Here is a 17,581-nt window from a genome sequence, read left to right as displayed (position 1 = left end):
CCCTGGAGACAAACAGCAAGTAGCCAAAAAGCAGATCTGTCAGACATTTAAGAAGATATAGCATAACAATGTGCTTAAAGGCTCTGCTGTTGCATGAGGGCAATGTAATGTCACCATATTGACAGCTACAGTCAGTTGAGTTTTCTTATTCGTCAGAATCTATTCATCAGAACTCATTAATAAAACACTTTCTTGGTTTGTGAAATGCATACAGGTGTGCCTATAGCATACTATTTCTCCAGGCCTGTTTAGGAAGCTTTACATGTTGTGAATCAGCATCCACATTAAAGGCTACATAATCAATATTCCATATTAATCCAATGGTAACATTTCACATCATCTTGACAGTGTTAATATTTACATTTGTAAATATATTTTCTTCTTCTGGATATGGGTTGTACGACGATTTCAGACTGTTGTTAAATAATAATAATGTATCCTATTAACCCCAAAGTGGAGAAATTCTTCTCTGCATTTGACCCATCCTTAGTTCTTAAGGAGCAGTGGGCCGAAGTGCCCGGGGATTAACTTGGGGTTCAGTCTTGCTCAAGGAGACATCGATGTTACAACTAAATATTATAGGTGGTATTTAGTTCATTAGACTTAATTGTCTCACATTCAAACAGACTTATTGTTCTGTTCTGTCTCTCCTAATTCTTCTGTGTATAAAAACTAAATACTATAAATGTTCTACATAAATGTATATTTGACAGTGCTTAATGAGATAATTCCCATGTCATTTGCAGTGAAACAGACATCCTTCACCACGACAAACAATATGAGCCGTTCTACTCCTCATTTGTGGCACTCTCTGCACACTACATCACCACAGTATGTGGGCAAAGTACGTATCTTTAATTTTCTTTTCAGTGTAATAGAAATTGCTACTGCCATTCAGCCCAAATATTTGAATTTTACAGGTTGTTTCTTCAAGCTGGCAAATTACTTTCCCCCTGTCTCTCTAGTACCGAGAAATCAGCTTCTTTCGGTGGCTGCGGCGTGCAAAGTGTTGATTGAATTCTCATTGCTGCGCTTGGAAAACCCAGATGAGGCATGTGCGGTATCACAGGTGAGAGAAACGAACTGCACGGGAGATTGTTGTGTAGGACAGCTGTCGGTTTTGAAAGGATATTATTTACTTGGGTAATACTGTTCCCTTTTCTTCAGAAACACCTGATTCTTCTAATAAAAGGACTTTGCACTGGCTGCAGCAGACTAGATCGCACAGAAATCATTACTTTCACTGCAATGATGAAATCTGCCAAGTTGCCTCAAACTGTCAAGACCCTTTCTGATGGTAAGTGTCCCTTGAAGCTTTGTTTATATTCGCGTAGAGCCAAATGCCGGTTGTGATTATGTCATTTTGTTTCGGCTTTACTAACGCAAATAAACTAAGCCGTTGGCAGCTATTTTCAACCACTGATGGGCCTCAAGAGCACCATCCAGTGGGCCACGGCGGTGACATTAGCTACTTATGCAGTGACACTAAATGGGTTGTTTTTTAAAATCAAAGTGATTTGGAAGACAACCCTGTGCCAGTACAAGACCAATTGTGTGGTGAGGAAATACGATCCTGAATACATCACATTTTGATTCATAAATGCAGGCGATGATGGTTGAGGGTTAGCAGAACATGTAATTTGGTCATTACTGCTCACAGTGGAATAACACATTTACAGCCCAGTTTATTTGTTGTCCTTTTTGTCATGTGTTTTTTTTCTCATTTATTTGGTGTTTGTCCATATTGAGACTTTGAAAATTGGCATAATCATCCAACAGGAGGTTTTGCGAATGGAGAAATCTTCATAGCTTTAGTATGTAAACAATTGTGTTTTTCCTTGTTCATTTAGTGGAAGATCAGAAGGAGATGCCCAGTGCTGTGAACCCAGAGCTTCGACATAAAGAAGTACAAATGAACTTCTTCAATCAACTGACTTCAGTTTTTAACCCTGACCTTACCACCATCTTGGGATCCCCGTCAGCATCTCACATGCAGGTAAGTGTTGCAGCCTTTGAGCTCCATCAGCTTGGGTTAACCACTACAACTTGTTTCATTTTTTTCTTCCCAGTATGTTTAAAAATGATTAACTCACTTAGAACTTGTGATATAACTTGCCATATACACAATTAAATTCTGCATACGGTTGTACTTAATCATGACTTTTGTGTTTGAAAAAACTCATTTATAGGCGGAGAGTGATTGCGAAGACCAAACCACAGATCAAGCTATTCAGGCCAAAATGAAAAACGCCTTTGTCTCTCAGAATGTGTCAAGTTTACAGGAACTTGGTGAGTGTTTTTTTCTTTGTTGGAGGACCTATTTTATTTTATAAACACTCTGTTCACAGTTTTTATTAATTGTACTACTTCGTGACGTGTTTTGTTTCAAAAGCTTTCCCCGACTGTTGGTGTCGAAATACGATGAATGAACTATTCCTGAGGCTTTTGATTATATCAGTAAAGCTATAAAGTTAAAGCCGTGGAAGCATTTACCCCCCCGGTCAGAATATTATGTGCAGAATATGCTCTAATTTCAAAATTAAATGTTAATTTTGAATTTTAGGGCCTTTCTGTGTTATCTATTTGCCTATTATGTCAGTAAATGTATGAAACAGAGACACGCTGTTTTAAGTGTGAAGCCTGAATCACCTTGCAGCAGGATCCTAATGGTAATTTCACAGAATTTTGTTTTAGTGCATTTTCCCACAACCTTTTCAGGCCACATGAACACATCACTAGTCTTCAGTTTTGTTCTCTTTTTTGTTTTGTTTACTAGAGTTAATAATTTCTTTTTTTCATAATCTATATTCCAGGTGGGTCTGAGAAGTTGCTGCGAGTGTGCCTCAACCTGCCCTACTTTCTGCGCTACATCAACCGTTTCCAGGATGCTGTATCAGCCAACTCTTTCTTCATCATGCCTGCTACGGTGGCTGATGCCACTGCTGTCCGCAATGGGTAATTTAATAAAACTGATCGTCTCCGGTCAAAATGTCAAATTTGTTATTATTTTTAATTTTATGATAATATATACTGTTATATTCTTTATTTTGAAGGAGCGATATTATTTGTTTATGTATCTGTATTTTGTTACTAGCGGATTTGGTTTCTCTCAAATATTCAATTACCTTTCCGTACTTAAAACCCATCCCCAGATTTCATTCGCTGGTGATAGACGTAACCATGGCTTTGGACACGCTTTCCCTGCCTGTACTGGAGCCCTTGACACCAGGAAGATTACTGGATATGACCGTGCTGGCTTTGAGCTGTCTCTATGCTGGTAGGTGATAACTCCCTGTAGATAAAACTACCGTCAGTAATTTAGACGCGTAGCAATTGTAGACGGGACAGCGATACCAAATGTCTTCTCCAAACAATAGACCATTAAGCAGTGCAATACGACATGTGTTTGAATGTAATAGCAGCAACTGGAACAACCACTACTGTGCCATCCACTACTTTGGTCCATTACTGAATGTTTTACGAGTCAAATTGGTAAATATAATGTTTTTACTCATCTAGGTGTGAGTGTGGCCACTTGCATGGCCATTCTGCAGGTGGGTAGCGGCTTGCAGCTTCGCACAGCCTCCACTGGGACGAAAGAGGAGGACTATGAAAATGACGCAGCCACAATTGTCCAGAAATGTGTGAGTATTATGAGTGCAACATTCTCAATGTATGAATTTGGGGAGATATGGTTATCATATTATTGTCTCATATTTTGGCATTGCATCATATTTCAATCCCTAATGACTTCCTTGCCAGCATTTGTAACACAATACAGCACATTTAAAATAGTAACAAGTACAAAATGTGTGTTTGCAACAGCTGGAGATCTATGAAATGATTGGACAAGCCATCAGCAACTCTCGCAGAGCTGGAGGAGAGGTGAGTACTCGGGTTCAGTGCAATACAAAGAGTAAAGAATAAGAGTTCGGTGCCTTTTAGGATGTGAACAGTTTTTTAAGTTTAAGCAAAGAAATGTCCGATTTTTATAAAATATAATGTTACTTTTTTTACTTATCTGTGTACTCCAGCATTATCAGAACTTCCAGCTGCTTGGAGCCTGGTGCCTATTAAACAGCCTGTACCTGATTCTTAACCTGAGCCCCACCGCCCTGGCGGATAAAGGCAAAGAGAAGGATCCTCTGGCTGCCCTGCGTGTCCGTGATATTGCTGCTCGCACCAAGGATGGCGCGGGATCGCCTAAACTCGGTCCTGGCAAAGGGTAATTTCTCATGAATACAAAATCTGTTGTTTTAGTGTTTCTAGGGTCACTGTGGCTTGGTTCTGTCTTGTCTTTTTAATATATATTTGAAGATGTGTCATTTATGCAATAACATCTTAGACATTTTGTTTAGTTGGTTATTTATAAATTAAAAAGCAAGAACTGCATGTCTCTGATATGAAATGGTTATTTCATAATTACATTTTAAGAAGATGGTCACACTTGAAAAAGTGATTCGTATGCATTAATTATTTGTCCTTTTTTTTTTAACCTTAAGGCACCAAGGGTTTGGTGTTTTGTCCGTCATCTTGGCAAACCACGCCATCAAACTTTTGACTTCGCTTTTCCAGGATCTGCAAGTTGAGGCTTTGCATCGGGTAAGTCGAGCAAAAATCTAAATATACACACTATTCATTGTAATTTAAAGTATATTTCCATTATTTTACAAAAGGTGTTTTACTTTTGTACCTACTACATCATATAAGGACAAGTCATTGTAGCGATTGTATACATAACGCCTCTGTTAAAAACATTACAATGAGTGTAAAGGGTCAACTTGTTTTCATCTCATTCTGCATTACTCATTCACTAGCTGTATGCAAAGCAACAATTGTATAGAAATAAAGTTGAGCAAAAGAGATAATGACAAATGAATGTCTTATTTGCTGAAATAAAATCATGCTTGAAACATGCAAAGAAAACTTTTAACAAACATTTGAAAAAGGAACCTTCTATTTCTTGAAAGCCATGTTTCCTGCAGGATTGTGAGAGTGACGGGCCGCCAGCCGAGCTCAACATCATGGCACAGAGCACTTCCATCCAGAGGGTCCAAAGGCTCATTGACTCTGTCCCTCTGACCAATCTACTCTTCACCCTTCTCTTCACTTCCTACAAAAAGGTGCACTCATTATATATTTATATACCTGTAATTTGCATAATTGCGGGTAATTTCACCATCGCAAATAGAAAAGGGATTGTGCTGATTAAAATAAACATCCCAAGAGGTAGTTTCTGTCAGCTTCCTTCAAGGGGAGTGCCTAATTCTCACAGCCTATGTTTATTTCTAGAGACTTTAGTTTTACATTTTGTCTGATAAGAAAACATTTCTTCAAGCAATTATGTTTAATCTGTGCAATGCAACATAACGCACATGTTTAACATAGTTGAGAAAGACGGGTGTAACTAAATTCAGATGGTGACAAACCAAATACCGGGATACAACATGTTGTGATGATGGCATGATGGAACAAATGGTTTTGTTCTCTACATACTGCCTTGTTCATTATATTGGTGTCTGATCATCAATACAAATGTTGTTTTTTGCTTCCATTAGGCTTGTGTTCTCCAACGCCAGAGGAAGGGCTCAGTCAGCAGTGACGCCAGCGCTTCTACAGATTCAAACACCTACTATGAGGACGATTTCAGCAGCACCGAGGAGGATAGCAGTCAAGGTACTTTATCATTCTGCATTTCAGCAATTACTTCAACACTTAAAATGAAAAGGTATGCACTCACATAGCAGCTTTATGTTTACAAAACAAGTTAATAATCATACCTCTGGCTGTTTGAGCATACTTCTTACTTACTGTTACAAGAAACAATTAACATATTGTTCATCATATATATTGGAACAGCAGCACAAAAAGACTTGAGAATTAAACAGTTCATCCAACTTGAAAGAGAACTTAGATTGACAGTCGGGTTGAGCTCTCTTCACACACACGAAGCTGACAGCAGAGGCCAGTGGAGAGAAAGAAAAAGTTTAAAGTTGTCCATGACTCTGTTCCTGAACCATAAGTGTAACAAAGTATGGAAGGCAGTTCCAGCAATTTACCAGCAAACATTGAACTTAAATTAACTAAAAGTAATTTTGTTGAATGTATTTTGTAGCCTACAAATGTTTGTCATTAAGGAGACAATTTTCAACGAGGAGATAATGTCTGGCATGAATTAGTCATATTCAAATATTAACGAAGGTATTTAATAGCGAGATAATAATTAAGAATATGTTTAATTTAAAGAAATTTAAATGAATACCCAATTTACCCATCACTAAATGAGTAAATGGTACAACAAACAAATGTTCCTGAAACTTTGTATAATGCCTTGGAGGTATGCCTCAGATGACTCATCGTGTTGAGTTTGATCTCTGAGCGAGTGTCTGTGCTGCGCTGTATCAGTGACACTGATGTGCTGTCAGTGGACCAGTCAGTCAGGTTTTTGAAGCAGCTAGATGGGTAAACCTACACATGCACACAGTACATGTCATTCAAATTTGTGTCCTTTCATCGCACAATGCGACAGTGTAGATGACAGTGTCTACTATTTCAGCAGAGAGAAGACAGGAGAAGACAAGTGCAGCTTGTGTCTCAGGTCAGCAGTTTTCTGTCCTCAGGTCAAAGACTTGGTGTCCACTTCACTGTCCTAGATTCATTTTGTTATTGTTTGTCACACAATGTAGGCTCCGAGCTGTCGCCCTAATAGCTTAGAGAATGACAGAGCCACAGATGAAGAGGCTTTTAGCAAAAGTCTGAAAGGTGCTTTTGACTGAAATTAATGTGATTATGACAATATTTTGTCAAAGACATTCATCTGTGGCTCAGTATGGTTCAAAGGACAATACCAGCAGTGTTGACATGTGGGAGCTCATTCTTGTTTTTACAAGCATTCAAATCTGAGCTGGGTAATAAATAACAAAAGTTGCTGATACCTACATAAATTGTCACTGGCAAACTACATTCTGCTCCAGGGCTGAGTCGGCCTGAACAAAGTGCTTTCAAGAGCCGTGTCCTGAAAACACGAAACAAAAAAAACATTTGTCTGTGCCCCGACCTTGCCCTGAAAAAATACAGACTTGTAGTTTGTTGTTTTTCTACAATTGGTAATTAATCAGTCCTGTGATACTGTAGCCCTATTTCAGATCTTATTTGATGTTTTCCATTGACCGTCACATTCTTCCTACTTTTCATTGCATTACTCGTCCGACATGTTGGAAAACTACCTCCAATACTAACATAATGTAGGACCCATGTCAAAACCGTGGTATTATCCTTGAACACAATAAATGCAAGTTGTGCTTGTAAACTCTGGGCTTAAACACACTGCTACGTCTTGCTGTCACCGGAAATATTTGGTTTCTGTATGTTGCATGCAGCTGTGAATATCAACTTAAAGTGAGATTCTTTTAACACTTAAACATGGTTTCTTGTTTCTGTTTGAATTAATCTGTAGATACCTAAACTGGGTACATTGGCTGTGAGAGGTTTTTCAAGTCTAATGTTCCTACAATATATTTAGTTTGCTCATAGCTACAGAAATAGGCATCCTTGTGAAGGATGGAGAGTTCAGTGCGTCGTAAGCAGACACATCAGAAAACCAGCCCCCGGCAACAATAACTATATTTTACGATGCAACCTCTGATGGAGAAGCAGTCGGTGCTAGTGAGGGAGGTTAAGTGATGCACTCGATTTAGTTGGGCTCCATCTGGACACAGAACCAGTTCTGGAACCAAACCCCAGGATATAAGCAATACTTATGGTCCAGGCTGAGAGGTGTAGAGGGGGTGTGGGAAAACAAACATAGTGTTGATGGAGGATCAACTCTCTGTAGGGAAAGGCGAGCACCGTTATCTGTGCCCAAGCAACAAACAACAACTTTGAGTACTGGTTTGGGATTTCTGGGAGAAGGCACTGATGCTTCCATCGTTCTGGGAAACTTGGCCTACATCCACACTTCTGTTTCCATTTTAAAACTCATATCTTTTGCGAACAGCCAGGGGGGGATTTATTTGAATTTGGATAAAGGATTACAGACGTTGCTGACCTTGTTGACTATGCGAGCAGCTGTTAAGTTAAATTCCGTATTTTATAATGCTCCTACTTCCTACATGTGGAAGCTCAAGCTCTTATTGGAGCGATAAGCGAGCGGCGTGTCTAGTGGCATTATCAGCCCAACGGAGCGGACCTCTGAAGTCACTGCTGGCAGCTTTGAAGAGGGCAATTGACACAAAACGGAGGACTTTAATTTCTCTATAAATGCTCATTTCTTTCTGCACAACTATTGTGAAGTCCACAAGGATACTGTAAACAAACAAAGGCATGCATGCTCTCCAGTTGGACACGAACTTTCAACCACCCAGCAGAGCTACAAGTGGAACAACAACGCAACCCAGGAAACAAGTGACAAAAAAAAGTGACAAAAAAACAAAAAGATCTAAAAAATCAAGCACGGCCTTATACCGGCACCCGCACGTCCACTCCACGTGAATAGTCCCGATTTTCAGTCGTGAGAGTATTAACGGAAATCTATTCGTTCCTTTTTAAAACCCTGGTTTTAAACAGTAACTTATTAGTGTGGATGAACCAGCTGAAAGTTATAGCTAAAACGTACAGGAAACCTTCAGCGGCGCCAGACCAAAGAACCTGTTAAAAACCTAAAGAGGGAAGCAGTCAAACTGAAGAAAGAGACCTTTTGGGACTCAAAGATTGAGTTGCTTTCTTTGCATATTCTCTTAGATGAGACAATTATATTTGAATGTTTTTGTTAATTTGCATCAGTTCAGATCAAGTCCCTGACAATGAATCACATTAAATGTTGTTTTAGAGAATTTGTCGTTAGACATTAATATTTTCCAAACTGCGACTGCTAACATTTTATTATTACACCAAGATAATAGTTAATCCAGTGCTTAAAAATGTCGAGCTCACAATATGTAGATTTTCACTTAAATTTAATAGCTGGAGTATGTTTCTATTGCATAGTAATTTAAATATATCTGATGCGTGTGAGCTGTTGATTGTAACCCATTGAGTTCTGCTTTGTAATAATGCAGCAGACACTGTTCAGCTGCCATTTGAGCTAAATATGTCAACCTGAATATCATTGTCTGTTTATTTGTTGCCAGTAGCATGTATGAAGATACTACTACGTGGAACTTTTTTAGTTTTTTTTAACAACTGGGGTGACATAGGGAACCACTACAGCATGAGCTCTATCCTATTGTTTCACCGCCTGTTGTAATGGCAAGTATTTAGATTTAAAAAGGGAAATGCTATGGAAATAAATAAAATGAACAAGCGTTTCCTTATTGTCAGTTCTTTAAGTGGATATTCACCAACAGGATGTTTATATGTTCACTCCTTACTGCTGTCTTTGGCTCGTGTCCACCGCCTTCAGTGTCATAGGTGTCACTAGGTCAAAGCTTTTTACATTTTGTCTTTTGGTCACACCGCTACCACTCCACACACATCTTGTGAGTCTTGTGACATATCTCAGTCCAAGAAATTAATATATATGATTTGTCTGCAGATGATGACAGTGAACCCATCTTGGGGCTGTGGTTTGAAGAGACAATTTCGCCCACCAAAGACAAAGTCACTCCACCACCCCCTCCACCACCCCCACCTCTGGAGACCTCTCCCAGACTGAAGAGCCCCAGCAAGCAGAATCCTAGTGAGAATGGCAACATTTTAGCTGGACGTAAAGACCCCGAACTGGTGAGGACTGATTTGTGTACTTGACAACCTGCAGAATAATGCTGCAGCGTTAAGTCCAGCGTAAACGGCACCTGCATTCATGAAAGTAATGTTAGCGTACCTGTATTTAGGTCTCTACTTCTCACTAGTTTTAACAGACGACATCACATCACCCCAATCTGGCTTCTCTTCACTGCACCCTGTTTGTGTTAGAATTTATTTTAAGATTTTACTGTTAACTTTTAAAACACGTCTGGGTTTGGTACTTAGTGTATAGAAGAAATGTTAGCCGTATGAGCCAGCTCTCAGGTGGGGCCCTTCTGGCTGCTCCAAAGCCGAGGCCAAGAGATAAAGGTGACCGTGCTTTTGCCATCAGGACCCCTCGTCTTTGGAACGACCTGCATGAGCAGATGAGACTTGTAATATCAGCAATCACTTTTTAATCACTCCTTAAAACCCAATTTGACAGACTGGCTATGACATGATGTCGTCGCTTTACTGCTTGTATTTTGTTTTTTATTTTATTAAATTATTTTATTTATTTTTATCGTATAAATTGTTTTTAACTGTTTTATTAGAGCTTAACTCTTACCTTAGTTTGTCTTGCTTTGCTGGGCCTCACTGTTGTGCTTTCAGTTTTTCTGTTTTGTCTGTTTGTAAAGGTGCAATATCAATAGTTGTTGTTGTTATTAATAACTGCTTATGTTTTGTTCCTAAAGTTTCTCAGTTTAGCTTCCAGCATTCTGAACTTCATCACCGCCTCAATGCTCAAGTCCAGGAACAACTTCATCCGCAACTACTTGAGCGTGTCTCTTACAGAGCAGCACATGGCTACACTCGCCAGCATCATCAAAGATGTGGACAAAGATGTCAAAGGTACACCAGAAGAAAAACTGCTTGTCTTAAAACTCAAATTGTACCGTAATTTCCCTTTGTTGGCTTGTTAGCTAATGAATGCTGTAGCCCATAAATGTAGAAAGCAATGCAGGCTGTGGTCATTAATGCATTTTGTCCTCCTCAGGCTCCTCAGATGAAGCGTTTTCTTTGGCTCTGTATCATTTCAACCACACCCTGGTAACATCAGATCTTCCATCGCCAGCCCTGCAGGTAAGAGGACTTTGTTTGTTCTGCCAGCATCTACTCTGTGAGTAACTGATTAATGAACCTATTATTTATCAATTGTTTATTCATGCCAGACTTGTTGTATCTCTTGTAATTTCCAGAGCACCCTTCTTCAGCAGTTAGGTGTTGCACCCTTTTCAGAGGGTCCCTGGCCTCTGTACATTCACCCTCAATCATTATCAGTGCTCTCCAGACTTCTCCTCATATGGCAGCACAAAGCAAGCTTGCAAGGAGAGCCAGATGTACCAGAGTGTATGAAAGTCTGGGAAAGGTATGGCAACCCTTACAGTTCTCTTCCTTTCATATGTTCAATAAACTGCTCTAAATGCTCCCATGATGCTGTTAATGTTGTCACCAACTTTGTTCATACTTGGTGAAGAAACCGTGGCGCAAGAAGAATCAAAGTGACCTGAATCTCCTATTCATGGAAGTCATTTATCGCCTTTATACAATCCCTGTTAAAAAAACATGTCACGTATTCGATGCATTATAGTGAAATTAAGGTTGAATGTCCTCTAAACAATTATTTTGTTTGGCAAAATGTAGATTTGTAATCTTCAGACATGTTAACAGTGTTTTTATCGGTAAAATATTTGGGAGAGTCATGTTGAAAATTCCTGTGCGCAGCGGGCACTTCACAAAATGCGGTGCCATTGCACAAGCCGTTGGTGATGTCATTTACTGGCGCCTCATGCCAGCTACACTACGGAAAGCACGCATTAGAGAGTGCTCCCAGAAAAGGCTCTGCTTCACTTTGTCATCCGTGTTATGCAAGATGGGTGAAAAGTGACGTATTTCACAAAAAATATGGAACAGGGCAGTATTTCACCAATATTAGTGAATAACGGGGACACGCAGATGCAAATTTACTGAAGCTACACTCTAGTACAGAGCATCAAATGGTGACATTTATGTTTGAACTGTACATGGTCCCCTTTAACCCTTGTGTTGCCTTCGGGTCATTTTGACCCGATTAAATATTTAACCCTCCCCCCGCCTTTGGGTCATTTTGACCCGATTCAATGTTTCACCCTCCTGTTACCTTTATATTTACTAACATATTTTACCCTTTGGGTTCAATTTGACGCCAGCAATTAAAACCTCCAGAAAATTATTAGAATTAATATTGTTTTCCAAGTTTAAGTGTGAGGCACTTTATGTTTGTTTGTTGACTACCGAAAGAACACCGACATTAAACATTGAATGGGGTCAAATTAACCCGAAGGCGGCAGGAGGGTGTAATATTGATTCGGGTCAAAATGACCCGAAGGCAACACAAGGGTTAAATAAAGATCATAATAATAATACACTTTACAGTGTTTTGGTTTGCAAAACTTGGAACGTATGGAAATGTGCTCGTTAAAACATATACTAGCTCATAATTGCACACCGTTTATTATACTTTTTCTTTCTTCCTTTTTTTCTATTTCTATTTTCTGTTTTTATAGATTTTTGGGAACATTGAAGCAGCACACCATCCAGAGTTCTGTGCATGGAGAAGACGACCTTAATGTGGAGCACCTCCAGCTCCTACTGCTCCTTTTCCACAATCTGTCAGAGTGCGGTCGGCGGTCAGTCCTGACCCTGGTCACCCAAGCCATCGCTGAAGTGGCCCAGAACAAAGACTCCCAGCTGAAGGCAGTGCCTCTCAACCTGGCCCGCCTGTGTCTGGTGTTCGACTACCTGCTGCGCCACTACTCCAAGGCGCCGTTGTACCTTTTTGAACAGGTTAACTGCCCATTTTTGATGCTCTTGTCCTGATGAATAGCATAGCTTAAGCATATATCTATCTATTTGATTTCTATACATGTGAATTCATTTCAGTTAAAATGCTGTCCAGCAAATTAATTAGTTTAGTATTATATTATTGGAGTAATATCCCGACAGTCACTTTCCCACTAACTTATTTTCGAGCAGTTGTTGGCTCCATATCTTGTAAATAGCACAGATTCACATATTTATATGGTTTCCAGATTCTGTAAATTGTTGTTTTGAGTTTTTTGATTTACCCGCCAAACAAGCAAAACAAGATGTTAGTATGAATCGTCTTTAATAATAATAATTATGGCTGTCTGTTTAGCACTGGAAATTTAGCTTCTCTCTATCATGAACACTATAGGTGCAGTATAACCTCCTAACCCCACCATCCACGGGGCTGAGTTCTGTTCAGGACGGGGGCAAACGCAACGGCATCCCACTTTACTACGGATTGAAAGAGGTGGAGGAGAACTGGGCCAAACACTGTTCAGCAGGTAAGACCAATGAACAACATTATTTTTTCTTTATCCACTGGCCAGAGCATGACGCATTGTTTTTACACCTGAGCTCGTTCCCGTGCCAATCTGTATGGCGACATGTATTTTAAAGTAATCTGGTTTCTTGTCTTTGAGGAAGATGTGGCTGTGGTGGAAGTAGATGAGAAAAATAATCTGTTCTGTTTTCCTACATTTTAACCTCTTAGATTCAAATGTTCAGCCCAAATTCTACTGCGTTCTGTCCCCTGAAACGTCTGAAGATGATATCAGCAGACTGGACAGCAAGGTGAGACTTTGACCGTGTGTGTGCGCGTATATATACGCACGCACACACACACACAATTTTAAACAATTTTAATTGTATTCAAACATAACTCTTTTTTTCCTCTTGGCAGGTCTTTCCAAAGCTGTTCAATGGAGCAGTGAAATATGATGAACTGTATGAGTGGCTCATTTCACTCCTGGTGGCAGGCTCTCAGTTTGACACAGCAAGAAGACAGGAGAGCAAGCCTATCACTCCGATGGTGAGAACACACCACATGAACAAACCATGAATGGGGAAAACAAATCCATGAAGCAGGTGGCATCCCAGGCTCACTCAGTGCATTCACATAGCAACTCTTTGTGCCACTACCTTTTATTATTTAAATTTAATTTGTGATGCTGCTCAAATAGCCTTTTAATGTGAAGCATGACTCGGCAGTGTTACGTTTGAATCAATAGTAACTTAATGGTCTCCAGCCGTGACATTACCTGAGTGCAGATTGGAAAACTGCATGTTGGTGTTTACCTGTACAGGAGGCATGCTCCCTTCAGTATTACTTCCTGATACTGTGGAGGATTCTGGGTGTTTTACCGCCGTCGAAAGCCTACATGGAGCAGCTGAAGACTGGCTGCAGCGATCCCAGTGAGAGTGACATCCTGCACACACTGCGATGGTCCTCACGTCTCCGGGTGCCTACCTACGTGAATTGGATCAAGGTCTGTTGAACCTTTTTCATAGCTGATGTCAAATGTAATGGGAATGATATTTTTGATTATTCTACTCGTCAATCTTCTCACAATTGTTTTACATATTCCAATAAATCATGCTTTGTAATATCTAGTCTTTTTAAAAATGTTGGTTTCATTTTAATGTTTGACTATTCCCATGTCACCGCTGACAGGAACACTTGGTGAAGCAGGGAATGACCGCAGATCAAGCCGACTCTCTGGTTGAGATGACTGCTGCTAAGTGCAGCACTGTTAAATATGACGTGGATCTGGCAGAGGAGTACATTGCCAGACAGGTAATGATTACAACGTAACCGTTGTGGATTTCTGTGTTGATTGTTTTCCAAACCAAGTTTTGAGCATGACTGTCACTCTTTGACAACTTGGTTCTGTTGCAGATTTCTACGTTCTCCAGTGTCGACCCAAACGCCATCCTTCCACTGGATCAGTTACCCTCCCTACAAGCCATCTATACACTGGATGCTGTCATCTCAAAAGTGCAGGTTTCTCTCGATGAGCATTTGTCCAAAGTTGCCATTGAAGCAGACGCACACAAGACATCTGAGATCACGAAGAACCTACTGCCTGCCACACTACAGCTCACGGATGTTTACGCAGCCTTCACCAGGTAAGGAAACGATCACTAACCTCTGTACTTTGCTAAACACTGAACATCAAGGTCACATATTAAGTATAGCAAGCTGGAATACAAGTATATGTTGGAAATAGCTGCAGGGTTTATTTCCGCATCACCTTATCTTCTGGACAAAGTAGGTAAATACATGACATTTTTGTGCGTGTATCTCACCCCAGAGTTAATGACTTGAGGGTTTTTAACACCGTCATTAAAAGTATTTAACCGAAACTACAATGGACATTTTTATTTTATTTCATTACAATACTTACTAAAAAGCTTTTCCGCTGCCATTTTGCAATGAGAGATGCAGTGTTTACATGCACTGGGCCAAACATTATTTTTCCATCATTATTTTTCAATCCAAACACGAAGTCGAGGTGTTTCTATTTTATACCATCTGTTGGCATTTACCTGTAAACTTGCTTCAAACCTAAAAAACATCAAGGCTCAAGCAGTACTAACTTTGTCCAAATAAAATGAATAAAAAGCAAACTTGTCATGTCCAGGTCTTACCTCTTGATGAACATCCCGGAAGAAGGGGAGAACAAGCTAACAGATGCGAAGCTCCAAGGTTATGCTGCAGTTCTGTCTATTGGCTCCACCCGCTGCAAGGCCAACCAGCTGGGTATGTGAAAGAATTACCCAAGAACAAAACTGTCAAACGGTACAGTCACTTTCACAACCTTTCTCTGCATCCACTGTTTTAGCCTAAACTTCTCATCCTATAAAACTCCACAGGTCATAGTATTATGCAGAACTTGCCATCGGCTGTACAGACAATATGTGAGACTTGGAATGGCATCCACACCAATGAATTCCCCAACATTGGCTCATGGGTATGTGTGTCTCTGTGATTATGGTTGAGCGTGACTGTATATCGATTTCTTCTTGCATTTTCTGATACTAGTGGGCTGGTACTAAGCCATCGAATGAGCTTAATGGATTATTTGTGAATATAATGTTTTTTGCACCACCCACTCCTATTCCAATCCTCAGCACTGAAGAGGAAAGGTCAAAATGATATATCCAAACACTTTGCTGTTGATGTTGGCTAAGCTCATTTTAAACATTAGGTATAGGTTTGCAATGGATCATAAACCCACATTTAGGTATAATGCACTGTCCTATCTATGTTTGTTTGAATGTGTTATAGGCAACTGATTTTAAATTCTACATATTATGCAAAACATTGCCTTAAAGCTATTAAACAACCTTTATATCCAATATAATGAATTATTACAATATTTACAATAATAATTGTAACAGCAATTATGAGACTAATAGCCTTGTTTTTTTCTTTCCTAGCGAAATGCATTTGCCAATGATACCATTCCATCAGAGAGCTACATCAGTGCCATCCAAGCAGCTCACCTGGGCACATTGAGTTGTCAGTCGTTGCCTCTGGCCTCTTCTCTGAAACACATCTTACTCTCTTTGGTTCGCCTCACTGGCGACCTCATTGTGTAAGTGCTTGTCCGAGTCATTTAACATATTACAAAAAGTATTTCTTAAAACAACTGTAAACTTAATCTAATAGTGTGTGTGTTGTTCTATTCAGCACAGAGGAGCTGAATCCTTCACAGGTTGTGCGCACTTTGCTGCCCCTCCTCCTGGAGAGCAGCACAGAGAGTGTGGCTGAGATGTGCAGCACCTCACTGGAGCGCATCCTCGGCCCATCAGAGTCGGACGCCTTCCTCGCCCGCATCTATGAGTGTTTGGTGACCGGCTGTTACAACATCATTGCCAATCACGCAGACCCAACCAGGTATGCCATGTACAACATGATGATTAAATCAACCTGCCTTCAGAAGGTTCTCGATATTTACATTAACCACTGTGTGGTGTGAAACGGCTGTTTGTATTGCTCAGCCCACGCCCCACTGGGGAGCTTTGTGCCGGTTTTAGCAAATGATCTTCTTTTACTTGCCTGCATATTTTCTCTTTGCTTGATTCTCACTGTTCTCATCAATCTTTGATCATTTTTTTTAGTGGTTTGGACGAGTCTGTCCTTGAGGAATGCCTTCAGTACCTTGAAAGGCAGCTTGAGAACAGTCAAGTCCGCAAGGCCATGGAAGAGTTCTTTTCATTCAGGTATCTGCTCAACTGATGACACTGGTTGCATAGTTACACATTTAAATTGCTACCTCACATATTCTGTACGGCTCTTTTTTCAGCGGTGACCTTGTCCAGATTATGATGGCGACAGCCAATGAAAATCTATCTGCAAAGTTCTGCAACAGGGTGCTGAAATTCTTCACCAAGCTTTTCCAGCTCAGTAAGTCTGCCCTTCATTTCAACCAAGAAAAGCTTTCACAGGGCTGAGGTTTGCTACAATTGTTCTAACAAATACTTTGTTTAAAGCACCCTGAAGCCATGTTAAAAGTCAAATCATGAATCTTAAATGCTTCAGATAAATCAGATTTTTCAAAAAGCCTAAATCTCATGGTGATTCTCTCCATCCCAGCGGAGAAGAGCCCAAACCCCAGTCTGTTGTGTCTGTGTGGCACCCTGGCCCAGCTGGCCTGTGTGGAGCCCTCTCGTCTGCAGTCTTGGCTGACGCGCATGACGGCCACCCCACCAAAAGACTCAGAGCAGCTGGAAATTGTGCAAGAAAACCGTCAGCTCCTTCAAGTGCTCACCACTCATATCGTGCGTGACAACAGCCAGGTGGGCGAAGGTGTGTGCACGGTCCTCCTCAGCACACTCATTCCTATGGCAACAGACATGCTGGCCAATGGTGATGGAACAGGCTTCCCTGAGCTCATGGTCATCATGACCACACTTGCCAGTGCTGGACAGGGAGCCGGACACCTGCAACTGCACAGGGCAGCTATCGACTGGCTGACCAGATGGTAAGAAATGTATTTCAATGGTA

The 17,581-nt window shown here is 40.4% G+C and overlaps 1 protein-coding gene across 7 annotated transcripts in view; it reads left to right on the top strand.

The window, feature by feature from the left end:
• ubr4 (ubiquitin protein ligase E3 component n-recognin 4) overlaps positions 1-17,581 on the top strand; it is a 51,710-nt gene that overhangs the window by 1,874 nt on the left and 32,255 nt on the right. For 4 of the 7 annotated variants that reach the window (XM_056422282.1, XM_056422280.1, XM_056422283.1 and 1 more), the window contains exons 2-32: positions 747-844; positions 966-1,069; positions 1,168-1,297; positions 1,851-1,996; positions 2,190-2,289; positions 2,814-2,955; positions 3,153-3,277; positions 3,520-3,644; positions 3,826-3,885; positions 4,035-4,225; positions 4,503-4,602; positions 4,971-5,123; positions 5,559-5,676; positions 9,533-9,720; positions 10,419-10,575; positions 10,721-10,806; positions 10,923-11,092; positions 12,270-12,549; positions 12,941-13,073; positions 13,283-13,362; positions 13,472-13,600; positions 13,875-14,057; positions 14,243-14,365; positions 14,468-14,697; positions 15,213-15,331; positions 15,445-15,542; positions 16,012-16,169; positions 16,265-16,471; positions 16,696-16,797; positions 16,881-16,981; positions 17,171-17,558. In XM_056422282.1, the coding sequence (XP_056278257.1) occupies positions 747-844; positions 966-1,069; positions 1,168-1,297; positions 1,851-1,996; positions 2,190-2,289; positions 2,814-2,955; positions 3,153-3,277; positions 3,520-3,644; positions 3,826-3,885; positions 4,035-4,225; positions 4,503-4,602; positions 4,971-5,123; positions 5,559-5,676; positions 9,533-9,720; positions 10,419-10,575; positions 10,721-10,806; positions 10,923-11,092; positions 12,270-12,549; positions 12,941-13,073; positions 13,283-13,362; positions 13,472-13,600; positions 13,875-14,057; positions 14,243-14,365; positions 14,468-14,697; positions 15,213-15,331; positions 15,445-15,542; positions 16,012-16,169; positions 16,265-16,471; positions 16,696-16,797; positions 16,881-16,981; positions 17,171-17,558 (4,524 nt within the window). Of the gene's footprint in view, positions 1-746; positions 845-965; positions 1,070-1,167; positions 1,298-1,850; positions 1,997-2,189; positions 2,290-2,813; positions 2,956-3,152; positions 3,278-3,519; positions 3,645-3,825; positions 3,886-4,034; positions 4,226-4,502; positions 4,603-4,970; positions 5,124-5,558; positions 5,677-6,519; positions 6,599-9,532; positions 9,721-10,418; positions 10,576-10,720; positions 10,807-10,922; positions 11,093-12,269; positions 12,550-12,940; positions 13,074-13,282; positions 13,363-13,471; positions 13,601-13,874; positions 14,058-14,242; positions 14,366-14,467; positions 14,698-15,212; positions 15,332-15,444; positions 15,543-16,011; positions 16,170-16,264; positions 16,472-16,695; positions 16,798-16,880; positions 16,982-17,170; positions 17,559-17,581 lie in introns of those variants that run through there. The other 3 variants (XM_056422285.1, XM_056422281.1, XM_056422284.1) reach the window with 2 other exon arrangements.

This window comes from Pseudoliparis swirei, chromosome 9 (assembly GCF_029220125.1).
Source record: "Pseudoliparis swirei isolate HS2019 ecotype Mariana Trench chromosome 9, NWPU_hadal_v1, whole genome shotgun sequence".
NCBI classification, from domain to species: Eukaryota; Metazoa; Chordata; class Actinopteri; order Perciformes; family Liparidae; genus Pseudoliparis; species Pseudoliparis swirei.
The sequence above is the reverse complement of the archived record's forward strand: the minus strand, read 5'-3'. Positions and strand labels throughout refer to the sequence as shown.